At 44.0% G+C, this 23,710-nt stretch overlaps 2 protein-coding genes across 7 annotated transcripts; one reads left to right on the top strand and one right to left on the bottom strand.

Moving 5' to 3' along the window:
• The first annotated feature begins 30 nt into the window (after nucleotides 1-30).
• VDAC3 (voltage dependent anion channel 3) lies at nucleotides 31-12,825 on the top strand. 5 transcript variants are annotated; one of them, XM_042024981.1, is made up of 10 exons: nucleotides 31-112; nucleotides 2,017-2,088; nucleotides 3,209-3,258; nucleotides 4,379-4,381; nucleotides 7,333-7,485; nucleotides 8,551-8,603; nucleotides 9,895-10,122; nucleotides 11,022-11,172; nucleotides 12,062-12,119; nucleotides 12,335-12,825. In XM_042024981.1, the coding sequence occupies exons 2-10, from the start codon at nucleotides 2,022-2,024 to the stop codon at nucleotides 12,424-12,426; spliced, it is 855 nt and encodes a 284-aa protein (XP_041880915.1). In that variant the 5' UTR covers nucleotides 31-112; nucleotides 2,017-2,021; the 3' UTR covers nucleotides 12,427-12,825. The 5 variants fall into 5 exon arrangements, with proteins under 5 accessions (XP_041880915.1, XP_041880918.1, XP_041880916.1 ...); XM_042024982.1 differs by lacking the exon at nucleotides 31-112 and adding an exon at nucleotides 643-664; XM_042024983.1 differs by lacking the exon at nucleotides 31-112 and adding an exon at nucleotides 756-775.
• A 378-nt stretch (nucleotides 12,826-13,203) lies between these two features.
• IKBKB (inhibitor of nuclear factor kappa B kinase subunit beta) lies at nucleotides 13,204-23,681 on the bottom strand. 2 transcript variants are annotated; one of them, XM_042024974.1, is made up of 21 exons: nucleotides 23,538-23,681; nucleotides 23,371-23,465; nucleotides 22,503-22,620; nucleotides 21,699-21,768; nucleotides 21,206-21,294; nucleotides 20,660-20,749; nucleotides 20,192-20,316; nucleotides 19,754-19,861; nucleotides 19,312-19,441; nucleotides 18,653-18,847; nucleotides 18,287-18,401; nucleotides 17,794-17,917; nucleotides 17,389-17,540; nucleotides 17,214-17,275; nucleotides 16,656-16,765; nucleotides 16,347-16,396; nucleotides 15,691-15,790; nucleotides 15,358-15,505; nucleotides 15,027-15,154; nucleotides 14,202-14,292; nucleotides 13,204-13,657 (listed from the first exon to the last, which is right to left on the bottom strand). In XM_042024974.1, the coding sequence occupies exons 1-21, from the start codon at nucleotides 23,640-23,642 to the stop codon at nucleotides 13,589-13,591; spliced, it is 2,274 nt and encodes a 757-aa protein (XP_041880908.1). In that variant the 5' UTR covers nucleotides 23,643-23,681; the 3' UTR covers nucleotides 13,204-13,588. The 2 variants fall into 2 exon arrangements, with proteins under 2 accessions (XP_041880908.1, XP_041880907.1); XM_042024973.1 differs by lacking the exon at nucleotides 13,204-13,657 and adding an exon at nucleotides 13,826-14,115.
• Nucleotides 23,682-23,710: the final 29 nt, after the last annotated feature.

Raw genomic sequence — 23,710 nt, 5'->3', positions numbered from 1 at the left:
GTCGGCGGCGGGCCCGGGGGGCGGGCCGGGCCAGAGCGCGTGCGCAGCGGCGGCGGCGCGCATGCGGACGTTGGGGCGCCGGGAGCCGGAGCGGAGGCAGCGCGGGCGGCAGGTAGCGCCGGGGCCGGGGCCGCGCAGGGGACATGGGCCGCGGCGGGCCGGGTCCCGCCATGTCCGGCCGGAGCCCGGTGGTGTCCTCCGGGCCTCAGCGAGGCCGAGGCGGGCGTCCCCGGAGTCACCTTGCCGCGGCGGGGCTGGGCCAGTGGCCCGAGGGGGCGCCGACCGCTGGCTCCGGCGGCAATTCCTCGTCCTCAGGTCCACGGGCTGCCGAAAGGGGCACCCCCGGCACGCGGGCCGGCTCTGTCTCTTGAGACCGGGCGGCCGGGGGTCTTGCCAGCCGCTCCGGTTTCTCGGCCGGGAGGGACGAAGTGGTGGGGCGGCTGCGACCGAGTGTTCCCACGGCGCCGGTAGCCGGGGAGACGAAAAGGCGCCGGAGCCGCCCGCTCCGTTACCCGTTGCGTAACGCGGGCAGTGCCGGGGCGGGGGCGGCGCTCCCGGGCCCGCGCAGCCGCCGCCGCTCCGGCTCTGCCGCCAAAGGTGCGCGACGCCGGCCATGGGCAAGGCCCCGCCGCGTCCGTCAGGAAATGTGAAACCGGCCTCACGGGTATTGTTATTTCTTGTGCAAGGGCGGGGGGTGCGGAGGGCCAGCTACAAATCCACGATTATGGAGCGTTCTGTAATGTTTCCACGGGCTCCAGATCCTCTAAACCCACAGGTACGTGTAGAAGCATAGAATATCCTGCATTAGAAGGGACCCACAAGGATCATCGAGCCTGTGTAGTGATAGATAGATAGATAGTGCAGGTTAGTTATTAAGTCACCGAACAAAGAGTGTTTGTGTATGTGTGATGTAAATTGCCCAAGTGCTTCATTTTAGGAAGGGCTTGCTGTCTGAAAGCAGGACAGTAGTGCTGCATTTGCGACAGGGAAAGTGAGTACATAGGTACGCAACTAAAATGGTGGAATACAAGTGATAACTTTAGGACTTCCACGTGTTTTGCTCGCATCATTGCTTTATAGATTAGTCTTTCAGTCTTTTGGTATAAACAAATGGGGGATCAGGGATTTCTGGTGCTGGGTGTTGCAGAGAAGAATATGACCAAATGCATCAGCAGTAGGAATGGCAAAGAATTGCCCTTAAAATCAAATGAAAGGAGCATCTTTGATAGCTTTTCTCTTCCGGAGCAGGTGTGCCTTTGCATTTATGCAAACTTATTTTAGAAGAGGAAGGCTAATTTTCCACTGGGGAAGAGTTTTCCTACTTCTTTACTGTGGACTTTCTGATGTAAAATCCCTAAATTGTGGTAACTAACAAAATGTATCATCTAAGCTGCAATATTAAATGCCTGTCCTTTTGAGCTTTGTCCTCCAATGTAGCGGTAACAGTATTAGGAAATGTACCCATGTTAGCAAATTTAGTTTTTGTTGCTCTGTGGGTGCAGTGCAAAAGTACTCACTGATGGCTACTGGACAGTGTACCGAGATGTGTTTTATATTTTTCACATCTCTGAAGAAGCTTTCTGTGAAGTCACAAGTGCAGATGGAAGTGAGACTGGTTTTCCTTTGGGCTTGTTAAGTGCTGACGTCGTTTGCCACGTGGGGTCCCTTTCAGAATGGGTCCTGTCACAAAAGCGATGTTTCCTCGTTATCAGAACAGCAGTGAGGCTCCCGTGAGTTCTTTTTGCAATGTAAGACTGTGAGGCCAGCATATGTAGTTGAATGTAATACCTGGGGTTCAGTGATTCTAAATAATGGATTGGCTTTCGTAACGTCCTTGAATCGAAGCTTGTTTTTGACAAAGCAACAATGATGCAAGGATGACTTTGATGAACATTCTTCAAAGATCTGTTAGTTCTGTGTTGGTGATGTATTGATAGACATTTATAAATGCTTTGGATATAGTTTAGATTCTATGCTGTTACAGCTAAAATTCTTACAGCTTTCCGTGTGTTTTAGATCCAATGGCTGTCCCACCATCGTACAGTGACTTGGGAAAGTCTGCCAGGGATGTATTCAACAAGGGATATGGTAAGTAAGACGGTGATGATGGTTTGATCACCTTTCACATTTTTTCCTCAGGCATCTTGAAAATGCCAGTAAGAACATGAGTACCTCAGAGATTCCCTAACATCTTATGGCAGAAAATCAGCAGAGGCCTCTGGAGCATCCAGCCCCTTTTGATTCTGAACTTTGCATATGTGTTATGAAAGTACTGCAGTGGCAAAGACTTCCCTTTGAGGGGAAGGTTACAAGGTTGACCCTAAGATGCACTCCAGAACAGTCTCTGAAAAATGCTGCACCCTTTTTTTACCTTCTGATTTTTCTATTTAGTCATGAAATCAGAGATACTGATGTAGATTGCCATAGGGGAGACCATGTGTGGCAATAAACAGGTTCCTGAGGCAGAGTGATCTTTAAGCCTATTGTTAAAGCTGGAGTGCAAATATTTTCATGGTATTTGCATTTCTCCCTTTTCTGGAAACAGTACTAGGAAGTGTTGATTTTTTAAAATCTGATTTTGTGTGTAATAAAGATTTCATTTGTATCCCGAATCCACATGCTACATAAAACTAAAATGCACTGTGGTCTGTTCTCTCCCACCCTGGAGTTCAGACTTTGCTAAAAATCAACTCAAGTTTCCTGCTTTGGTGTCAGTTACTTCAAGCTTTTCTGCTTTGCGCAAGGTATTTCCCCAGATTCAGAGCAGACAGAAAAGGAAGAAAGCAATAGTACCTCTGTGTATGGCACTGATTGAAGTAAGTTGAAACATACGGTTTTTGGAGTAGAGGAAAAGACAAGTTTCCCGCCTTGCAATCAGAAATACAAATGTAAAGTAAGTAAATCAGAAGAGAGGGTTAAGTGTGTTCATGGGTCCCAGACTGCAGGTAGCTATAAAAGGTGGAGATACTTGATGAGTGGTGTCTATTATGACTATAGATTATGAGGCCACTTACTCTGGGTTGTCACAATTCCTTCAGCCATTCTTCTCATAATCCTCATAACCACTGGTATGATCAACAACTGTTTAAACATGAAAATAGGCTGTTTCAGGTCGGTGTACCCTACCTGGCCTACTCTGGGTATCTTGGAAGTAAGACTTGTTTGTATGTTGCAGTGAAACAGGCGCTGTGTGCTGTTTCATTTTCAGGATTTGGAATGGTCAAGTTAGAGTTGAAGACCAAGTCTTCCAGTGGGGTGGTAAGTATTGGGGGCTTTCAACATCACCAGCATGGCAATGGAAGGACAAATTCCTGAACTGGTAACAAGTATTAACTTGCTGGCAGGTGTTGCTTCTCTCTTTCATTTCTCATTTTAAAACTCATAGCTGACTGAACTATTTCTACAATAGTACGTACCTGATGTAGCAGTCTTTTCTTTTCCTGTGGTGTGCAAGAATTTTCACTCATCTTGTTGTTACTCTCCTCCCTGTTCCCATTGATGCATCCCAAACGTGAGTTTCTTCACCTTACGTAGCTCTCATTTCTACTTATGAATGCAACTGAGTTTCCCTGCTGTTACTGGTTTTCGTAGGATTTTTAGTCCAGAGGGAATTTTATCCACAAGGTCAAGGGGCAAATAAGCACCAGAGTTTAACTTAACTGCATTCTCACTCATTTCCACTGTGCTTAAAATTCAAGACCTAATTAAGACTGAAAACAGTCCTTCTGTGGTACCCAATACATAGAATTTGAGATTTTAAGTAAGCTTTAGCATTCCAAGTAACAAGAATATGCTGTGGTCCCCATTTTAACGATGGAGAATTGAAGCTTCCTCACAATTTCACAGGAGGGCTGGCAAAACCAGGAATGGGTGTCCTAGTGTTGACCTTTAACCACAGGCATATACTGTTTACTAGATAATATTTTTCTCACGCTGACTCTCAGTTCTCCACATCTTACCACTCGATGCTGTTCTGACTGGTAAGATGAGCTGCTTTTCAGCCTACTTCATAGCCATATTTGCCTTAGCTCCCTTCTTTTCTTGCATTCTTATTATGCAAATGGTGTAAATTCTTACTTCTGTATTACTGTATTCTGTCTCAGTTGAGCTTTTGATGATTACTTGCATTGTGCACCAGGAGTGTGTGGGCAAGAGGAACTGTGTGGTCTCCATACTGTGGCTGCCTCCGCTTACTGACATCTTGTTGATAGGCAGTTTTCCTGGCTGGAAATTTTCCTGGCTGGAAGTTTCGATTCTCAAATAATATGCTAATAGTTAATGATGCCATCTCCTGATTGTGATGGAACATGAACAACTGTATTAAGTTCTAAAATGGGCTTTTTCTTTTCCATGCAATTTTCATTGGATGTTTATCCAGTTGGTAAGAATAGTGACCGTTTTGACACGTTGGTTCTTTATTGCTTTGTCTGACAAGGCTTTCTGTGCTGCATACTGTCATTTGTAAACCGTTAAATTGTTTGTAGTCGTGTTGTTATTCACGCTGTGCAATTTGACTGTTTCCATAGCTCTAAATCTGCTGTATGATCCATGTATGTAAAGCCATTTGCAATCTTTGTCCAACAATCCACAACAAGAACACTGTAAAAACAGCGAGAGGGAAAACAAGATTGATATGGTATTGGTACAGTTGTCTGTTGCTTCAGGATTTGAGCTTGTTAGTGTTTCTGATGAGGATTCTGATACAACAAAATAGAGTTTTGGGGATGGAGATGAAGTTAGGAACAAAGTGTGAGATCTAATTCATACATGGATACTAATAGTACCTCTGATTGTTACGACACAAACGTGGATGTTTTTCCTGTGGACTTAGAAAACAACAGTGATACCTGTAGACCTAGAAAACCACAATGATAGTATCTAGTGACTATAATTGTTTCATAGATTGCAAGTGGTTTTGCCTACTAAGTGCATGGCATTCCTGTAGATGCCGGGCACCATCAGCTAGAAGGACAATGAGAAGCTGAGCTTAACTGCTGGTGCAGACTGGTGTGTGACATGGAGCCAGAAGGAGTTTGATTTTTCAGCTACAAAAAATTCATGAAATGATGGTTTGGTGAGATGTTCTGGTTTGCACAGATAAAGACTGATTGGCAGCAGACTTCTGACTCTGTGGCTTCTGCTTCCAGAAGCAGATTGAGTCCTTGATGCCTGACAGAATGCTTTGGCTTTTGATCATAGGACAATGCAGGGTGTTCTGTATCCTCTGGCTTTGAGACAAGTGATTACAATCCCTCCTTTGCTTGATCTGAGAAAGAAACCAAGCTTTTTTAGTCAGTTACCTGCTCTGAGATTAGAAGAAAGTTACTTCAGTTACTTACTGAGTTCTGACGCAGGTTTGAGTTGTCTTTACGCTGAATTTGTGGAACCTGACATTAGAACACTGTATAGCAATTATCTTAAAGGGTAATCTTAACGCATCCTGGCTTCTGTCACGTTTTTGTTATCTGGCTAGATGTGTTGTTATAACTGCTGTGCTGTTGCAGGGGTGCATTAGCTTAAGCAAGTCTGCCCCCCAGGCCAGCAGTGTCCCTCACGGCCCCAGCCTGTGTGTAAGGAATGTGACCTGGCTCCCTAGCACTTCACAGCCATTTAAAGACAGTCTTTGTATCCTTGTATGCGTTGCAAAGTCCAGAATTGTGAAAGTAATGTGCACAGCATCCAGGAATACAAACCTGGAATTAGAAGGATCTCAAAAGTCAGGGTTCCAAAGCTTGGATATGTTGGCAATGGATCCTGCCATTTCTTAAGTACTGTATCTTTCAATGTTGAAACTTCAAGAGAGACGTAACTTGGAAATGTAGTGACAGATTATTTGTTGTTCTTCAAGGAAAATATTTGGGAGATGAGGATAACAAATGAGAGCAGTTCTCAGATGCTTCTTAAAACCTAACTCATACACCTTGAGCTTACTCTTGCGGCAGTATGCCTATTCGCTGCTTAATACTCAGCTGCACATGAAGCACTGAGTAGACCTCTTGAGCTATTCCAGGAGAGACGTATATTGAGACTTCAAGTCCACTAAATAACGGGAAGCTCTGATGTGCGGAGGACTGGCCGAATAGCATGTTACAGAATACATGTTACACAAAATTCAAAGTGGTTGGTTCCATTACATGACTCAGTGAAGGACCAGCCTGACAGAGAGATGTCAGGGTGCTGTGGGGGTCACGTTACTTTCTGATACTGTAAAGGAGGAAAGGTCTACAATTTGAAGGTGCCTTATGAAGGGTGACTTAGCTTCTGAAGTGGAGTTACTGGCTGATGTAATGAAAGAGAAGTTGTTGGGGATGGTACTAAAGTCATCACCACAGTATATGAAGAGTCTAAATGACAGTAGCATAAATGGTAGGGGGAACCATAATGTTAGGGTGCAGTAGTCGGTGTGAAAAGCATCAGTTCTCCAAAAAACATTTTCACTGCTGAAACACGGGCAAAAAAATAATTACAATGAAGAAACACACAAAATGTTTGGAGAAATGTGAGAAAAAACTTTTTTTTTTTTTCTTCTTTTTGCTATTCATCTAACAGTGTAACTTGAATGTAGGATTGCTTTTCCTAAGGGGGAGCGGATTTCCAGGACTGCAGCAGGTGCTTTTTCATCCACAGTTGGGACAGTACTAGTAAGATGATAAAGGGAATTAGAAGAGATTGTGAAGAAAAATCCAGGAATATATACAGCTTTGTACCCTAAGCAAGTATCTTTTTATATCTGGGTATGGATTCACGTGAGGGTACAGGAATGTTGAAATAACTGCTGCTTTGGCAAAAAAAAAAAGTCAGAAAAAGGATTTTTTGACAGATAAGCTAGGGGAAAAGTGTGGTAAAGTTAAGATTGGGGGGAGCAAGTAATCAAACTGCCATGACAAAAAGTAAATGAAGGTGTCATGTCTTTGTGTAATAGGGCTTTTTCCAGCCTAGGCAAGTTCCAAGGCTCTATCAGTACACCTCAATAAAAGAAATATTCAGAACCGGGATGCCAGAAGGCGTAGCATTTTGTGACGCAAAAGAAATTATTTTAGGCAGGGATAGTGAAGAGGACGATGATGATTTTGAGGGTTCTGTCAAAAGGCCTAAGGGTGTGAGTGCTGGCACTTGACAAGTGGTAAAACTGAGTGTAATTAAATATAAAGGCTGCTGAAACTCATGACCCTGTGATTAGCTCAGTCGATCAGAGCATGGTGCTAATAACGCCACGGTCGCAGGTTCGATCTCCGTATGGGCCATTCACATAAGAATTGGACTCGATGATCCTTCTGGGTCCCTTCCAACTCAAGACTGTTTTGTGATGCTGTGATACTATGCTCTTGACAGGAATTCACTGCAACTGGTTCTTCCAACACGGACACAGGCAAGGCTTCAGGCAGTCTAGAGACCAAATATAAGGTCAAAGACTATGGACTTACATTCACCCAGAAGTGGAACACAGATAACACATTGGGAACAGAAGTTTCTGTGGAGGATCAGGTAAGACCAAATAGATACTTTGGAAATGTTCCTGCAACTGGTATGAGAAAGTGTTGAGTTGAACAGAAAACATTGGAGAATGAAAATTGCACAAAAGAATCTGGAGTACTAAAAGAAGCTATATATATTTGCAGAACACGCAGGCTGGGAGTGGGGGGTGCTGGCATTCTCAGAGCCGTGTGCTGCTAGGTAATGATTTGGGGGTCCAGTTACTGCAGTTACAGGTGTGTGGAATTACCTAGCTGATTGAATGAACCTAACCATGTAGAACTGTCACTGCTGCAGTCATGCAGGGAAACCAAAGACAGGTCTCATAATTTTAAGTGCTTTAATGTATAAGGACTTAAGTTTGGCTGCCTTGAGATTGAATATATTTTGTAAGGTTGAAGAGAAAGATGAGTGTTTGCAGCTTGGCGCTCCTTATGCAAAGGACTGCTAGCATACAGCACTCTCAAAACACGGTTCTTTTGGACCTTAATAGGTTTATGCCTTTCACTGAATGCCTCGAGTACAAGGTAAAGATGCCAAAGATAGTAAAAATTCTGTAGTGCTGTCTGCCACGTATGGCCATTCGTGTTTGTACTTTTACCCGTGCTTTAAAATGGAAAATGCTGTCTGAGCATAACAAAGGTGGGGGAAAATGAGACGGTTATACACTTTGGTTATACGCTCTGTCTTAACAGAGTATCTGTAGATTATGAGAGAAATTTTTGAGCTACTGTATGGATTGCTGGAACTATAAAGAATAAGCAAACGTGAACTGAGTAGTTTTCTTTCTGTCATTATTCTGTGAATAATTTCTTGTTTTCAGCACTAGATGTGTCATCTTCCTGTATGTAAAAGCATACCCACCGAGTCTGTGCTGTTAAAGGGCTTTGTTGTGGGAAGAAAAAGTTCTATTTTAATGCTTCATCATGCAGCATCTTCAGATTTTGTTGAAAATCATGAGGGAGACATGAGGGTTGTATTTTGCTTTCTCTTTAGACAGGAAGTAGAGTTCTAGTAGTGGAATACAACAAATTATGTTTCAACCGATTTTTGAGCAATGTCTATTTTTCTTTGCAGTTGGCTGAAGGATTGAAGGTTGCTCTTGACAGTACATTTGTACCAAACACAGGGTAAACGTTTTCTATTGCCTTTATCTAAGGAATGCTAGAATTTCCCATAACTTCTAAAAATACTTACTCTGCTCATTGTGTAAATGCTCAGCATTTACTGGAGAAGATTCTGCAGTCACTGTAGAATCTTCTGCAGGCAGTGGATAATACTGAACTCAGAAGGACAAGGTCTGCTAGAAAGCATTCTTCAGCTTTTTGGCCAGTGGCAAATTTACTGTTTTGCAGTAGGTACTAGATCTCTAACTGTCCCCTTAAACAACTAGGTCTTCATGGTGTTGACAGTCCTAATGCTGTCAACTCAGTAAACCAATTTTTTTTTTTTGCTAATGCTTTTGGCTAGATGTCTGTGCACAGTTCAATGAGGAGGTAGAATGAGCAGTGGAATAGCACTTAGCTGTCTTTCTCAATTCTCATGTGCTTAATTTCGGTAAGTAGTAGAGCAAAGGAGGGGTGTTTATGTCTGAATAATGCACAAAGCTTGTGCCTGCTTTGCAAATAATGACTGGTATTTATTTATTGTTGGGGAGAGCCTGTCAGAAGAATCTTGAGTTTGAAATACTGCTTGGATATGAGGAATTAGAAGCTAAGTCAAAAATGAGACCCCAGGCCTAGGTGTGAGTAACAGGCACACTTCTGTCTCTTGAGTGGAAGAGAAAGGAGGTTGGGGAGAGAATTAAAGAGGTGGTAAAGTTTTGTCATAGTTGTGTTTGAATTGGTAGCAAAATCAACAGAGACATGCATTGGAGAGAGGAAGAGGTATCACAAGAGGGACAGAGAAAGGCTGACTAAGTGGATGATGTCTGGAGGATGAAGAAATCCGTTTTCAGTAGAGCAGACTGGTACCCAGCAGTGAAGAAAGGAAAGCAAGCACAGCGCAAAGGAAGGAACAGTGGGGAGAACCAAACAGACAAAAAAATCATTGAAAGACAGGTGTTGCTGCAGGGTTATGGATGCTCATGAAAGAAACTGATGATGCCTTAACACATGACGCTTGCGGGGAAAAAAAATTGAAACCGGATGGGTTTTAAAGCATTACGGAGAAACGATTTTGGGTTTTTTTGCTTCTTGAGGATTGCAAGGAGTTTGAGGTGGTAGGGGGAAAAGTGGCACCATGTGAATATACGTAACACCATTATCCTTATTCCATGCCCTCTTCATCAGCAGTTAAGTTTTGAGTAGGAATTACAGTAGTTTCATTAACTGGCCGTAAAGGAATATCTATCGGAATAAAACTACATACATTATATACTTGTATCCTACTGCAGATAAAACGGCTTGTTTCTCTCTGCAGGAAGAAGAGCGGAAAGTTGAAGACCTCCTACAAAAGAGATTATGTACATCTAGGCTGCAACATAGACATTGATCTCTCTGGACCAACCATTTATGGCTGGGCAGTGTTGGGCTATGAAGGCTGGCTTGCTGGCTACCAGATGGCTTTTGATACAGCCAAGTCTAAGCTTTCACAAAATAACTTTGCCTTGGGATATAAGGCAGGAGACTTCCAGCTGCACACTAACGTGTAGGTATTACCTGAGCCTAGAAATACATTATCAGAGGAGCAAAAACTGTAGGAGTAGTTAGCAGTAATGGCCTTAGGTCAAAGGTGGGTAAATGGAAGGGGATGCTGATTTGTTTCAAATTAATTTATATTCAGTGTTTTCATTTTCAGTACAACTAAAACAGGGGTAACTTCCCCAAGTCTTGGCTGTCTTGATACCTTGTTTCAGAGTGATTTGGGGGTTTGTATATCTAAGATGGTGATGTAAAGCCACTTTATGTTAATTTGTAATTAAAAGCTGTGAGCTTTAACTTCTGTTATGGCACTAGGCAAAAGAGCCTTCAATTAAACTACTGTACCTTCTCCCTCTCTCCATCAGACAGAAGGTTTCTCCCCCCAGAAATGCCCAAGGTGAAGGAGAGAGGCATGTGTTGCCTTGTGTTTGTCTCCAGCTGTCATCACTGTGCAGCTCTAGTCTTGGCATTCAGATGCTTTGAAGATGGTGTATTTTAACAACTGTAATGCAACAACGTTATTTTCAGTCTTCTCATTCCCGTAATTGAAGTCTCCTGTATTGTTACTGAAGTCTCCTTTATGTGTTACTGCACACTGGCTTACTTGAGACAAGCAACCAGGTTATCTGGGTGTGGGGTTTGTTGGTTTTGGTTTTTTTGTCAGAACCTCAAACTGTAGGTCTCTGGCCATTGCAAAGTCTTCTTCCATTCTGCAAGCAAAACATGTTTTGTGTAAAAAAGAATATAAGCAGGAGTCTGCCAGCTCCAGCTTCGAAGTAGTGAGCCTGCGTTCAGGATCTCTTGGTTCATTTTAGGAGATAATGATCAAATGACTGTGGGGATGGGTTAATCTAAAGAGTTACTGAACAAGGCAAGGCTTGACATACTTGCATCTATTACAAACAGGAATGATGGCACTGAGTTTGGTGGGTCTATTTATCAGAAGGTTAATAATAAGGTTGAGACATCAGTCAATCTTGCATGGACTGCTGGCAGTAACAACACACGTTTTGGTATTGCTGGAAAGTACCAACTGGATGAGAAGACTTCCATTGTGGTAAGAATTTTGTTACAGAAATGAGTATTTCAAGCTCTCCTAAATACTGAAAATTTGTGTTATGAAGCAGTTGCTTTAACTAGTTACTGAGGAAGTACGGTAGATGGCAAACTGTGGCTTCTGTTGTGGTTCAGATTTAAACTTGGACCTCACACATCACACTTGTGAAATTATGGGGGGAAAAAAATCTAAAATACAATTTTGTCCGTAGGGAAATAGTCCAACTAGTGTGCTTGGAATAGTGTGCTAGTGTGCTGCAAAATGTATTTTAAAAGGTAATGAGAGGACGCAGTGTCCTTTTAATTCTTAAATCCATAACGTGAAACCATGTTATAGTTACAATGGTGGAAATTCAGCTGAGCTTACAGCCTTCTCCTAACAGTAAGTTAACCCTTGAATGTTAGCTGACGTGTGTGTGTTTTAATAGTAAGAACTGAAGTAGTGAGCATTTATGTTTCAAAACAACAATTAGTTCCAGGACCATTGAACCAAAATTAAAGTTGAGAAATAATACTGTAAAGAGCTCAAAACTTAGTAATGCAAGAAGGGGATTGCATATCCATTTATTGCTCATTAGAAGAAAAAAGAAAATCACTCCTGAGTGATGTGAACAAGACGGGCTCTGAGGGACTGTAGTAAGTATCTCTTTAAAGGATATAGAGACATAATAGAGGGGGCAGTGAAGAACAGTGTGGCATTTTGTGTAGGCAGAATTGGACCACCATTTGCTTAAACTGGAAACTCCTGAGAAAAGATTGGAACATGCTTCTAATTGAGGTTGGTCTACAAATAGCTGAAGAGCATTAATGCATAAGCCACCTTCTCAGGGCACTGGGACACTTCTGTATGAATACTTAGAGTATAAATACTGTGATTTTTTTTCTTGTAGGCTAAAGTGAACAATGCCAGCCTCATTGGAATTGGTTACACTCATGCCCTGCGACCTGGTACGTAATTCTCACTGGTAGCAGCAAATAGTATTAAGAACAGAAGAGATGAACAAAGGAGCTAGAAGTCTTTATGCAGACTCAGAGGAGTAAAGGATGTGTATGTACACAAGTTCCTGCAGCAACTAAGCCACATTTAGTGAGGTCAAGTACCTGAGGGAGAGCACTGTACAGGGATCTCAGTGTATGATGGTTCTCATTACTTGCTTTTGTAGGTGTAAAGCTGACCCTCTCAGGCTTGATTGACGGCAAGAATTTCAGTGCTGGAGGTCACAAAATTGGTCTGGGATTTGAGCTGGAAGCTTAACACAGCTTTAAGTAAAACAACTGGTGGTGCTCTGGAAGATGAAGGAAAAGTGTACCCAGTGCATTTCAGCCTTAATACTACTCTGAAATTTGAAGAAGTGTGAACTTTCTACTCTTCCCAAGAATGACTTTAACCTGATGCTGAAGTCCAGAGAGTGCCAGCACAACAAAGAAAGACACTTGAAGGCGTGCATGGAAGTTGTGATGTTTGTGCCACATTTCAGTTTTCCTGTATTTTAAATCTGTTCCAAAAAAACCAGAAGAAAATCCAACCTCTCCCCATTATTGTATTGCATTTTGCATGTCCTATACTTCACAGCCTTTTATAAAAGGAGGTCTCTGTGCTGTAGTGGAAATTTGGGGTTGCAGCAGAATGAAATAAATTGGTCACAGAACGTAAGGTTGGCGTGTCTTGACTCTCACCAAAGTTCCATCAAGCTGGTGGTTTTTTGGGTTTTTTTTTTCTTTTCATGAAACTTTAAGCATGGTTAATAGATAATCTGCAAATGCTTTGTTACAAGATACCTGTATGCTCAAGATACCTGTACCTTCTACTGTGGTTTCTAGGATAACATCCTTACACCTTTCATGTTTTAGAGATCTGCACAGTGAAAGCAGCTTTTTCCATTATAATGTTATCGAGGGCATCCAAAAGAGCAAACCAAAAATATATTAGATATGTTTTAGATGTTTTAGATAATTTCGTTCCCATATAGGAAACAAGTATTTGGTAAATACAACCATTACACTTAAAGAAAAAAAGTGCAAATCAGCAAAGTTAAGAAATTACGTTCACAGTTCATTAGGAAGGTGACATCTACCAGTGACTGGGTACACGTTGTTGTCCATTGTTCATTAGAAAGCCTAAAATGCAGCGAAATAGCCACAGGGTGATGCCTAAGGGAAGATATATCAGGACAGAGAGTATCTGCTGTCTTAAGGCACAGTTAAGAACATTTTCCAAGCAGTTAGAACAGGCATTCCCTGCTGTATCTTTGTGAAAAAAAGTGTCTGAGAAGTGGATACTAAAAGCTAGGCCATAAGTATCACAGAAGCAGTAGGTGACAGTAGAAGGAGGCGGTTGATACTCCCTTCTCAGAGGCAGCAGCTTTTCACAGTTGGCTTCCCAAAGTAGCATGGCTTCAGAGGCAACCAAAGTGATTTTACATCTGGGTTTGTTCTGGACTGTTTGTTTCTTCTACCTGAAGCTGCAGCCAGCTCCAGTCTAGAGCCTAAAGAATAAACAAAGTTCAACACTAGCTTACAGTTGAGCTTTCTCTAGAATAAAGGGGAAGCATGTTAAGAGTCTTAAAAAAAATTACTGTGAACAAGTTGGTCAATATCACTTCATGATGAGCCGTGTGACTGCTGCCAAGGAAACCCTCAAGTTACTTGCATTCTCTAGTATTTTACACTCTTTTTAATATTCTGCATCATAAGCATCCCTGCCCACATCCCTGTATTGCCACCTGATCATCCCAACTTTGCGTGCGGTTTTGCAGTATTTTTGTACAATGGCCAAGTGCTTTGCCCCATCCTTTACTGTTCAGTGCAACAAGTCCCCAGCACGTGGCTCCCAGTCTTGGCAAGCAGAATCAGTCAGTCAGCAGATTATGGGGGAGCAGGTGCTTCCTATCTCTGCAACTCCTACTCTCCCCTTGTCCAAGAGTAAATTGCAGATTTCAATCAGCTGTGTTAGTGGTGGCAAAGTTACACAAGCAGAACTCTGAAGCCATGCACTTCCCCAGTCCATTTATAGAAGAATGAATACATTACCAAGAAACTCTGCTCTTGATCCTTCATTGTGTCATGCATCACGTTTTCTAGTTGGCTACAAAGTTTCCGGGACTCCAGCAGTAGCTCCTCACTGAAAGGGACAATTATTACACTATGATTTTCTATGGCAGTTTAAAGAGATGCTGCCTCTCTCATTAAGAAATATTTCTGGCAGATATGCTGCAGAACACTGAAGTCAGTCAGGTCATAGGCTTGTAATTCATGCTGCAACTTGAAAAGTCGGTGGCAGCCCCTGATTCACTGGACAGGGGAAAGGAAATGTATTCCAAGATGGGACTGGGTTCTTATTATGTGGAACCACTGTTGCTAAAGAAAAAGCTGAGAACAGCCTATAAACTTAAGGATGGGGCAACATGCAAATAAGCAAACCAAGGTCTCTCATTCCAAGTGGTGACCCAGTTCATTTAAGCAAGCCAGAACTACACATGCTTGGTTACAGCAGTCTCCTCAAAGATACAGCTCAGCTACTATGACCTTACATGACAATGCTTCAGCAGTTCTTGTTGGCAGTGTACTTCCAAGTGAGCCCAACCATCTCAGATTAAAGGAAGAAAACCAAAAAACTATCTTTATTATTGAGGCAGGGGGAAGTGAAGCTATACATGATTCTCCATTTTTCATAAGGAAGATCTGCAAGCCCCACCCAGGAAGTCTAACTACTAAGTAAACCAAGACTACTGACAATGCAAGCTGAATGCAAAGTGTAAAATATGAGAAAGCCTGTGTGCTGTTATTTCATAAAGCAGGAAGCCCAGCTTTGTAGTGCCGGCGGTAGCAGCTGAAGAACTCCAGACTTTGCCTCACCTTTTTCTTACAGAGTTGGATAAATTGTATGTTCCAGAAGGGACCTGCAGCAGCAGCTGACCCGAGCTACCAAGACGTGATGTGTTCATGCTCTCTGGACTGCCAGTAACAGGACCACGTACTTTACTCTGAAGAAAACACAGAATATTCAGAGTGCAATTATTTCCACTAGTTTTCAGCAGCCAGGAATACGAGACAACCTGGAACTTGGCTTTAATACTAATTCAAAATAAAGAAAAGGATCATAGGGCATATTTGATTTACTATTATTTCAGGAACCTGTGCTACAAACCATATTTTCAGGTTAAAGTGGAGTTTTTATTTTACTTACACAAGCAATTTTTAGCAAGTTCCACAGTTCTTTCTGTCGTTTCTCCTGAAGCCTAACAACTGTTTCCTCATCTTCACTCATCAGATTCATCACTTTCTCCACTTTGGGGAACAATTCCAATGCCTTCTGTTTGCAAACTACAGTTTTACTATAAAAAAAGTAAAAAGTAATCAGATCACACATGGGCCACTGCAGTAGGAGAACATTTCTGAAGTTACTTATTTCCTGTAATACGGCAAGATCTCCTTAGGTGTATGCACTGAGTTTTAAACCTTCTCTTGCTGGAAGAGAAAATGCCTCCTCTCAACTCCGAATAAAATCTACAAAGCTCACCTGAGCTGAGCATAAATGACTCGAACTTTTTTTTCAAAGGTCTGGATTGCCTGTAGGAGCAGTCGTACTATTTCCTGGCTGTCACCGCTTGTCCTCTGATCTGAAATGAGAGTCAGCATTACACAGAAAGGTAAGTTTACAGGACAGAGTGAAAAGAGTCTTAGTGGCTTGTTTCCACTGCTGCTTCAATCCTGTAACATCCAAAGTTCAGGATATGCAAGTTTGAGTGGGATGAATTACACTGAATTTTAGCCACCTTCTTCAAAATTTAAAGAACTTGAAAAGGAGAGTTGGGACTGTATCAAAGGAACAACCATATCTTTTATCCTTCCTACACAGAAGCAGCAGCATATGCTTGTAGCAACAGCCTGCTCTGAGAAGAGCTCCAGAGGTGTTTCGAGAACAGCTTACAAAGCACCAAGAAAGGAAGGCTGGCCTAGTGTGAAACTGACTCCCCGACTCCCCTCTCCAAAAAAAAGGCAAGTCCAGGAGAGTCCGTGTGCTGCTAGTGTCTGGGCAGGCCTAGAAGGCAGATAGTTTTCTCAATACTACAAAAAACTAGTAGTATTCTGGACTGTTTGTTTGCAGATGTTACTACATCTTCAAAGTTACTATCCACACAAAGCAAGCTGACCCTGAGCTAAAGTGTCTTTTACCTCTTGGCTTCTCTCTCAGTCTTCGGTACAGCTCTCTGGCTTGTTCTTCTCTAGAAGAAAAAGGCAGGAAAAAACAAAGGATTTCCAAAGAACCAAAATTAAGGACAAATAGTTTGAGAACTCAAATCTTTTCTACACCTGTCTGCCATTTCAGACCAATGACAGATGAGTCAAAAACCATCTTTTAGTGTTAAAGTCCTCCCAGTCCCCCATAATTTGGGTGGAAGAAATGGCCCTTTCATTGTCCTGCAGTGAGTAAGCTTAGCTAGAAACACTCCTGCATCTGAAGCTCAAGGTAGTTCAACTCACAAATCCTCCAGTGTTCCTCCTTGTTTACGACCTAGTGGGCTTCTCTGTAGGTCCACAATGTCTGTCTGCAGGGCCATCATCCTCTTCACTAACTGGTCCACATCATCCTCCTGAAAGCAGGGTAGAACATAAGCCATAGAACAGTCTCGTACTTAGAGACACTACCACTCACATTGGTTCTTCCTTTCTCATTCACATTTCTAAACACACCAGCAAGATGCAAACAGCAGCCTCGGCCAAAGACAAATGAGAATACAAGTCATTTCAATTCAAGGAAATTAGGTTGGTGCTCTTGGATAAAACCACTTCCGAGACATTTTTGGGGTTTCCCCAAGATCTCCCTTTTTCCCCTGAGCCCTGCAACAGAGTGAGCTTCATGTAGTACTAGTAATGGACAAAAATGGTGCCATGCAAACCAAGGCAATGTGAAATACGGAATCAGTCCAGACACAAGGAGTTTCCATTTAAGGCAGGGGCAATGAAGAAAAAGGGTGGGGGGGAGATAATAGAAACAAGCCTCTTTTTCTTTATGATAAGCAGTTGCATTTAGAAACATACCCGCCCACAAAGTTCCACTGCTTGCTCCATCTCTTTCCAGGCAAACAGCAGCTTCTCAGAAGCTACAGGAATCAAAGAACAGTGATTGGCTTTCTCAGGTTCACAGAGAAAGAGGTAGGTGTTTTTGTGAGGATAAGAGGCATGAAAAGACCTGTTTGCCAGATGCTATACTCACTAATTCCAAATTCAATCTGCTCTTTATACTTTTCCAGATCAATTTGGATGCTTGTTTTAAAGAAGTCCAGCTTTGCCTTCAGCTGCTGAGAAAGAGAGGCCATAGAATTCTTCATCTTCGAGAGGGTACTGTTGTAACGCAATAGATTCATCCTGCATGGACAAGAAGGTCCTATTAGCCTCTGAAACTAAAAATCCACCAGGCTTCCACTTACATCCAAAGCAGATAGTTGAGATAGCAGTGAGGACAAATGCACTTGTGCCAAAAGGCTAACTCTCAGCTTTTCACTAATTGCTTACAGCTCCAATCATGGGCTTCCCCATTCCAACAGGGTCCCATTTCCATCTTCCCTTTCACCAGAGCACAAAGACAGAGATAAGTATTCAAGAGAAACTGCCACCGTACATGGCTGCTCGCTGCCCCTGCTGAAGCCGGTTACAGTCCTCTTTCAGCATCCGGATTGTGTGCCAGATCTGACCCCACACTTTCCGCAACTGGAAAAAGTGGAGATTCTTCTTTGGATCCTGAACTGAAAACAGAGGAGGCAAGGGAAAGGGAAATGTACAGTTCAGCATGAAGTGTGAAAGTAGTGTTATCACAAAACAGACCAACGTTACTCCTTTGAGGGGCATGTTACCACCTGCAAAGCCTAGAGCTGGATAACCCCTGTGCAGTTTCCCCAGTATATCAAAACCAAACACTTCCTTTTTTCAGTTATTCTGATAAATTGAATGAATGACAGTCCATTTTACTGCTTCTTCAGTCCCAATATGCAAAAGCTCCCTCTAGTCTTTGCATGTGATATGACCACAGAACACGGACACCCCTCTCAACACAGAGCCCACCAACCCCCCTCCCCGCACCACGACTTCATGTTCATGCCAGACAAAGTCCTTACGGATGCAGTCAACACTTTCTGGATGAGGACGCAAGGCCACCTGAGCTTCATAGGAAACTTTCCTGTTATCAAAGAGGAAGAGAAGGTCTGTGTCTGCAGCTGCAGTATCATTCACCTGCAGAAAAAAAAGACCCAACTAGGTTTTCTCAGGAAAAGCAAGCCTTGGTAACACCATAAACAGAACAGTCCTCCTTGGCCAAACACAGAACACCAAAGGCAATAGGGTGCCTATGCTGCAACAGCTGTTAGGTCTGTGTAGTTACCATGACGAAAGTATGCCACAACAGCAGGGAGTGCTGTGATCCCAAAGTGAGAGCAGTGCCTGCCGATTCACTCAAAAGCAAGAAAGGGAGTATCCAGACTCACCTTGCTATCAGCTGTGTGTTTCGTGACCAGCTTCTGAGAAAACAATTCAAGTCCTGCTTCCTGCAGTAGCTCCTGGTCCTGTTCTGGAATTCCCGTATCTGACTGAATCCTGGCCGTCACACTCTGCAGAGTCTCTTCCTCTGTCACAGGGTAAGTGTGCACAGTTCCCGTAACCATGTTCAAAACATGAAGCAACTACAAGAAGAGTAGCATGGCTTGAGAAAGGCTGAAGACACATTGGTCACGTTAGAGCAGAGATTTGAGGGACTGAGACAGTGCCCACCAATAAACTGTTCAAAGCACTTGGCAGACTCAAGAAGTCACTTTGCAGCTACTTCCTAACGTTACGGCAAAGTTCTTGCCCTCCATTAAGTGGAAGAAAGGCTACATGGCAATTAAACAGCTTCAGCTGTAGCATCCTCTATCAGAATATGGAACTAAGCATGCACAGAAGCTATTTACTACTCCCAACAAGCTCAGGGAGTATTTGTCCTCAAAGAAGCAAGAGTAAAGCACCTGTCACTAACTGTCAGAAGACAGTTCTATGAGTTTCTGCCTCATTCTTCCTCCTAAGTCTATGATTCAAGCCTCTCCTCTCATAGGCTACAGGCAACTGCTCTCTGGAAAACTTTCCAATGGTAATACAGACCATTGCTTACCTTCAAGTTCAAAATGTCATCCAAAGCTTTGAAACACCCATTGGGTCCGTACGTAGGATCTGTACCTCTCTGACGTGGGTGCCACATTAACATGAGTTGCAGCCATTTCTCCAGCCTCTCAGACAAAACACTTAGCAATAAAAACCAGAAGGAGGTCAGAAGAGGTCAAAGTGCATTTGCAGTAACCATATGGCCTGTTCTGTGTGGGAGGACTGACAAAACCCACCCCCCCTCCAACACTCCACCTCTCCCCATCACAAATGCAGAGTTTAGAAGGCAGAAACCAAGACTCACAACTGCACAAGTGTGACAAGCAACAAAAGTACTGCCTGTGTCATGCACTCAATTTATTCACAGGTTAACACAGTAAGGCATATAATATAAACTTGGTCCTTTTGCAGAAGAATCGGTTTATCTCAGTACAGCAATTTCTAGTACTCACCTGTTTAGATTGTTTGGGCAGGGCAAACTGCTAGAAAACTTGACTTCTCCGGATAAGTCTTCTGAAACAACAATATCCAGCTCATCCTTCTGACGCACTTTTGTATGCCTAATGTAAGCAAGTACAATGGTGAAATAATTGCCTGCCTTTCCCAGCCTGCATGTTAGTAGGCTCTTAAAGCTACCCTTGACAGATAGAATACAGATACCACTTTGGTTTCTGTTATCTGCCCTGTAGGAGGCAGCCCTTATCCCATAGAGCAAGTATCAGGAATGCTGAACTTGCTCAGGTAGGTCAAACTCCTGCGAAGGGCGTCAGTTTCCATAAGAGCAAGGAACATAGGGGTATTATCCTCAGAATCAAGGGACCACACTTCTACTTCCTGTAAACAGGAAAGTCACATCATGCCCATTCATCACCAAGCCACGGCTCACTCACCATTGCACTGGCTGCCAGTTGGGTAGGAACGGTCGGAAGCCTGTAATGCACTCAAAGGCAAGTGTGCCAAAGCTCCAGTAATCCACTGTCACCGTATATTTCTGCTGTTCCAGCAGCTCTGGAGCCTGATACAGTTTGCATACATGAGACAAAGCCACCCAGCTCTTAGCTTTCTCTGTCCCTTAACATCTCATTAACATTTGTACAAATGATTAAAGACATTACTGAACACTGCCTCTCACGAGCTTTAAGACCCTCTCGGAGTGAGCAGCATAGGTTGCTGGCATTCCTGCTTACTTATAACAGGCATAGCTAGCAAAAAAAAAACCCAGTCACCTTTGCTAGCTTCAGCACCACAAATGCACCCCATACCACTCAAGTACTTAATCCCAGCCCAAAGCTTGATAACGGTTAATTCTATCCCACTAGAAAGCAGCAGCTGCTCTTCTAGCCAAACTCCTTCCTTACCAAGTACTGCAGAGTCCCAACAAAGGATGTGCATAGGCTACCCTGATCCAACTCCTTAGCATAACCAAGGTCAATGATTTTGTGTATTAACTGAAACACACAACAGAGAATAAGAACACTAGACTGAAGTCCTGTTAAAAGCACATCATACAGCAGAAAGAAAAGGTTCAGCTCTTCAAAGCTATGCAGGAAAGGTGCCAGCAGAGAGACAGAAGCAGAAATGGGAGGCTACTGTAGATTCCTAAAACTGCAATGAATTTGAAGGTGTCGTGGCACACTTAGCTCCTTCCAATCTTTGGTCAACCAGTACAGTCTGGTTCTTTCCTTAATAGTTGAAAGTCAAAATGTCATGTGTTAACAGATGTGTAACACAATGTCTCATCTCAGCTGCACACAGAATACTATTCAACTGACACAGTGACCTGAGACAGGTGTTATCCTGGGCTGAGTGCTCTTGCGGAGGGACAATGCAACTGCATGAAGCACATGTGTGTTCCTCTTAAGCTTACTTGTCTGTGCAGGTAGAGACAAGTGGCTCCTGCTTACCCTCTGCTCTCCTTGCTGCAGCACAATGTTCTCTGGTTTCAAGTCTCTGTGGATGATCCTGTTCTCATGAAGGTATCTGAGAGCAGAAGCTGAGACGCAGAGAAAGCCAGTTGTAAAAGCATAATTAACGCTACCTAGCACGAGCTCAGTAAGGGTTCAGTTCTATCTAGTAATAAGCATGGCTTTTGCATCAAACCTTGTACAATCAAACATACAACGAAACACTAAGTGCAAGAGGTAAAGTCAGCATCATAAAACTCTGGACATAAGCTGACTTCCCTCTCACATCCTTCCTGTGAGCTGTAGTAATGCTGGCTAGCTTCCAGTAGGCAAGGACCTCCCCAGCCTACCAAGACTTTTGGTAGATGATCAAGATCACAAAAGGTCAGTCTAAAATGGAGTCACTAAGGTCATTGCTGCATACTCATAGTGTGGATTCAGGACTAAAAGGATTTCCATAGCTCAGACAACTGAAGGTACTGCTGCCACTTACCAATGTCAGATAACAAGATGAGAATAGCTTCTTCCCGCAAGCCACAGCAATTCTCCAGCTGGTTCAGGTACTGCAAGTAAGCAACACAGAATGTAGTCTTTCCCTCCTCTATCCTAAGTGAGGCTCACAGTCCCAAAAATTCTCAGGGACGCAAGAAGTTTCAGCAACAGCAATTAAATTCTCCAGGTGCACAAAACTCTATGGACTGTGACCTCCGGTAGCAGCAATTACAGCTTCGTGCCTTGGTTTAATTGCATGGGAGGATAAAGGAGCAGGTGAAAGAAGTCAGTGTCATCCCATTCTCATCCTTCTATTTGTTCCATCCTACTTTGCCATTTCCCCTGTGCCTGACAATATCAGTTCAAATCTGAGGTCTAAGGTCTGTGCTTTAGCTATGGGCAGATTATAGCAAAGGTTAGAAAAGCCTTAGGATTAGAACTATCATGTGTTATTTCTTCCTATGACAGACAGGAGTTAATCACTTTCGAGAAGGGTTACAGATGCACCTACCCTACAACGGTCTTGGCCATACTCACGTACTGTTGCACATCCCTTCCACATGAAGGTTCATTATGTGCAAACTCCTCACAGTGTCACTTGCATCCAAAAAAATACAAAGAGTTTCACAAAGCACTTAAGTCTTCAAAAGCTGAACATAATATCAAGGACCAAGCCACCAACACCTGTTGATGCCATGACTAGAATCAGGAAGCATTGGGATATGAAAACAAAGGTTTTAAGGGAAAATTTCAATAGAAAACCTAGGATCAGATAAGACCTTGGCCACCACCCCAGGGACCTCACCTTGCGGAGGTCTCCACCTTGGCAGTACTCCATGGCCAACAATGGCAAGTCATTTGGTGCGAGCTTCTGCATCCCTTCAGGGACATCCCGGGCAGCCACCACATTGGGATGGTTCAGCCTGCAGAACAAAAATTAGGCAAGTACGCATGACGTTCTGCAACTGCTATGCAGTTTCACATGCTCGTGGTCATCCCCCAAAGTCCCACATGGTCACAAATCTTTTTAGAAACTGAACTAGTGAATTCTAAAGGTTTGCACCTTTCATGGATTTAGACTCATTCCAACTCCTGGCATTTCACGTGCAAGACAGTGTGTTTCTTCAACACATGTGCATGACAGATCTGTCTAGAAGGCACAGAAACAAGCCCTGCAAAGGAGTGCAAGGCAGTCTGTCGTCACCGTCCAGAAAAGACCCAAACTGCAATCAGACCACTACATCCTAAAATGTCAACCCAACACCCCAAGGGACTGTCCCAGCACAGCCGTTAAGGCAGGCAAAGGAGCGGCTAGGTAGGAGCATTGTTGTAGCGCTGAGGGCACGGCAGACGAGCCGAAGACGGCAGTGTGAGACCCAAGAGTCTCAAGCATCATAACGTGAAGTTTTCTTAAGCGTGAACTTCCACGCACTTGCCATCGCAGCGGACTGGGCACCTCCCGGAAGGGGATCCCTTGGCGGCCGGCGGCCAACAGCCTCTCCCACCATTTCCCACCATTTCCCTCAGCGCACCGTCGGACCCGCGCTCCACGGCCGTCTCCGCCGCGCGTCCCGGGCACTGACGCGACACCGCGCAGTGACCCCTCCGCCCGGCCCGGCCGGGCCGCAAGCGGGCACTGGGCTCGGCCCGGCAGCACCGCCGCCCCGCCTCACCTCTTCATGATCTGTATTTCCAGCGCCCAGCGGTCGCGGTTGCGCGGGCTCAGCTCCTGCCGGCACTGCTTGATGGCCAACTGCTCGCCGGTTTCCTGTGGACAGAGCAAGGGTTGGGCTGAGCGCGGGCCCCGAGCCGGGGCGCCGCGGGCCCGGCCGCCGCCTACCTTGTTGTGCCAGCGGATGACGTTGCCGAACCCGCCGGTGCCGAGGCGCTCCCGCATCTCCCAGGGCCCGCAGGTCAGCGCCTGCAGCGCGGGCGGCCGGCTCATGGCGGGCCCGGCTCCGCTCCGCGGGACGCGCGCTTCCGGCTCCGGCGCGAGCGCCCGCCCGACCTTAA

This window comes from Corvus kubaryi, unplaced genomic scaffold (assembly GCF_017639235.1).
Source record: "Corvus kubaryi isolate FWS band 111438036 unplaced genomic scaffold, C.kubaryi_AGA036_p1.0 37265, whole genome shotgun sequence".
Taxonomy (NCBI): Eukaryota; Metazoa; Chordata; class Aves; order Passeriformes; family Corvidae; genus Corvus; species Corvus kubaryi.
The sequence above is the reverse complement of the archived record's forward strand: the minus strand, read 5'-3'. Positions and strand labels throughout refer to the sequence as shown.

Bases quoted from the DNA above. Each gene is read 5' to 3' on its own strand.
- IKBKB (XM_042024973.1), bottom strand. From the start codon at position 23,642: ATGAGCCGGCCGCCCGCGCTGCAGGCGCTGACCTGCGGGCCCTGGGAG. The intron at 23,466-23,537 runs GTAGGCGGCGGC...CTCTGTCCACAG, and splicing joins TCATCCGCTGGCACAACAAG to GAAACCGGCGAGCAGTTGGC. The intron at 15,506-15,690 runs GTGAGCTTTGTA...CTTTTTTTATAG, and splicing joins GTCATTTATGCTCAGCTCAG to TAAAACTGTAGTTTGCAAAC.
- VDAC3 (XM_042024981.1), top strand. From the start codon at position 2,022: ATGGCTGTCCCACCATCGTACAGTGACTTGGGAAAGTCTGCCAGGGAT. The intron at 2,089-3,208 runs GTAAGTAAGACG...TTTCATTTTCAG, and splicing joins TGTATTCAACAAGGGATATG to GATTTGGAATGGTCAAGTTA. The intron at 11,173-12,061 runs GTAAGAATTTTG...TTTTTCTTGTAG, and splicing joins ATGAGAAGACTTCCATTGTG to GCTAAAGTGAACAATGCCAG.